Source organism: Populus alba, chromosome 19, assembly GCF_005239225.2.
Source record: "Populus alba chromosome 19, ASM523922v2, whole genome shotgun sequence".
Classification (NCBI taxonomy): Eukaryota; Viridiplantae; Streptophyta; class Magnoliopsida; order Malpighiales; family Salicaceae; genus Populus; species Populus alba.
Genome location: NC_133302.1, coordinates 15,011,735 through 15,013,883, shown reverse-complemented (window position 1 = coordinate 15,013,883; position 2,149 = coordinate 15,011,735). Strand labels below are relative to the sequence as shown.

The 2,149-nt window shown below is 39.9% G+C and overlaps 1 protein-coding gene across 1 annotated transcript; it reads left to right on the top strand.

The window, feature by feature from the left end:
- The first annotated feature begins 527 nt into the window (after positions 1 to 527).
- LOC118035962 (uncharacterized) lies at positions 528 to 1,538 on the top strand. Its single transcript, XM_035041634.1, has one exon. It carries the CDS (start codon positions 528 to 530, stop codon positions 1,536 to 1,538), a length of 1,011 nt encoding a protein of 336 aa, XP_034897525.1.
- Positions 1,539 to 2,149: the final 611 nt, after the last annotated feature.

Genomic DNA, 2,149 nt, shown 5'->3' with positions numbered 1-2,149 from the left:
GGAATGAGGAGTGTGAAGAGGCATTCAATAAAATCAAGCATTATTTACAAAATCCACCTTTGCTTGTGCTTCCTACAATAGGAAGGCCTTTACTATTGTATCTGACAGTGACGGAAACAGCTATGGGATGTGTACTTGGACAGCATGATGAAACCGGGAGGAAAGAAAGGGCTATCTATTATCTAAGTAAAAAGTTCACTGAATGTGAGTTACACGGTAATAGAAAAACTATGTTGTGCATTGGGATGGGCAGCAAAACGATTACGACATTATATGTTATATCACACCACTTGGTTGATTTCAAAAGTGGATCCATTGAGGTACATATGTAACAAGCCCTATCTCTCCAGCCGAATTGCAAGGTGGCAGGTTTTGCTATCAGAGTATGATATCATATATATGACACGAAAAGCTGTGAAAGGGAGCGTAATTGCGGACCACTTAGCTAATCATGCTATTGAAGATTACGAGCCACTGGATTTTGAATTTCGGATGACAATTTATTATCAATAGAGAGAGAAGAAGAGATGATAGATTGGTGGACTATGTTTTTTGATGGAGCAGTGAATGTATATGGTAATGGGGCCGGTGCAGTGATAGTCTCTCCTGATCGGAAGTTGTATCCAGTTTCAGTTAAATTGCATTTTGAATGCACCAACAATACAGCTGAATATGAAGCTTGCATTCTTGGTTTAGAAGATGCATTAGAGATGAAGATTAAAAAAATGGATGTATATGGTGACTCAATGTTGATAATCTGTCAGGTGAAGGGAGAATGGCAAACCAAGGAAGAAAAGTTAAAGCCTTATCAGGAATACTTGTCCTCACTATTAGGCAACTTTGAAGAGATAAAATTCATGCACTTGGGAAGAGAAGGGAACCATTTTGCAGATGCTTTGGCTATTTTGGCTGCTATGGCTACCATTGATCTTGGGCATAGGGTACAACCAATACACATTGACATTAGAAATAATCCAGCTTATTATTACTCCATTGAAGAAGAAATAGATGGGAAGCCTTGGTATTACGATATCAAGAACTTCATGCAAAAGCAAGAATATCCAGAGGAAGCTTCAAAGACGGATAAGAAGACCCTAAGGAGATTGGCTATGAGTTTTTATCTAGATGGAGAGATTCTGTATAAAAGATCATTTGATGGAACCTTGCTAAGGTGTTTAAATGCAACAGATGCTAGAAAGGCTTTGCAAGAGGTTCATGAAGGGATTTGCTCAACTCATGCTGGTGGACATATGATGGCAAGGAAGATACAAAGGGCTGGTTATTTCTGGATGACATTAGAGAAAGACTGCATTGACTACGTTAAAACATGTCATAAGTGCCAGGTGCATAGTGATAGAGTCAATGCACCTTCAACCCTTTTATTTAATCTGGTATCTCCCTGGCCATTTGCAATGTGGGGACTTGATGTAATCGGGCCCGTTAACCCAAAAGCCAGCAATGGGCATAGATTCATCCTTGTAGCCATTGATTATTTCATGAAATGGGTAGAAGCCTGTTCCTACGCTCATGTGACTTAGAAAGTGGTAAAGAGGTTCATAGAGAAAGACTTGATTTGTCGTTATGGAGTGCCAGAAAAGATAGTGACTGATAATGCTCAGAATTTCAATGGCAAATGATAGCAGAGCTTTGTACTAAATGGAAGATCAAACATTCAAATTCCTCACCATATAGGCCAAAGATGAATGGGGCCGTGGAAGCAGCAATAAGAACATCAAGAAAATCGTTTCAAAAAATGGTAGTCACCTATAAAGATTGGCACGAGATGTTGTCATTTGCTCTCCACGCATATCGTACTACAATAAGAACCTCGACCGGAGCCACCCCATATTTCATTGGTGTATGGAATGGAGGCAGTAATGCATTGGAAGTTGACATCCATCATTAAGGGTGTTGATAGATTCCGAATTACAAGAGGCTGATTGGGCCAAGGTGAGATATGAGTAGTTAAACTTGATCAATGAAAGGAGGATAGCCGTAATCTTTCATCATCAGCTTTATCAGAAAAGGATGGCCAAGGCATATGATAAGAAGGTTAGACCTCGTGTGTTCCAAGAAGGAGATCTAGTGCTGAAGAAATTATTGTCTCTGCCGGGAGAAGATCGCAGCAAGTGGGCTCCGAATTATGAAG

Excerpts from the sequence above, each read along its gene's own strand:
- LOC118035962 (XM_035041634.1), top strand. The coding sequence starts at position 528 with ATGATAGATTGGTGGACTATGTTTTTTGATGGAGCAGTGAATGTATAT.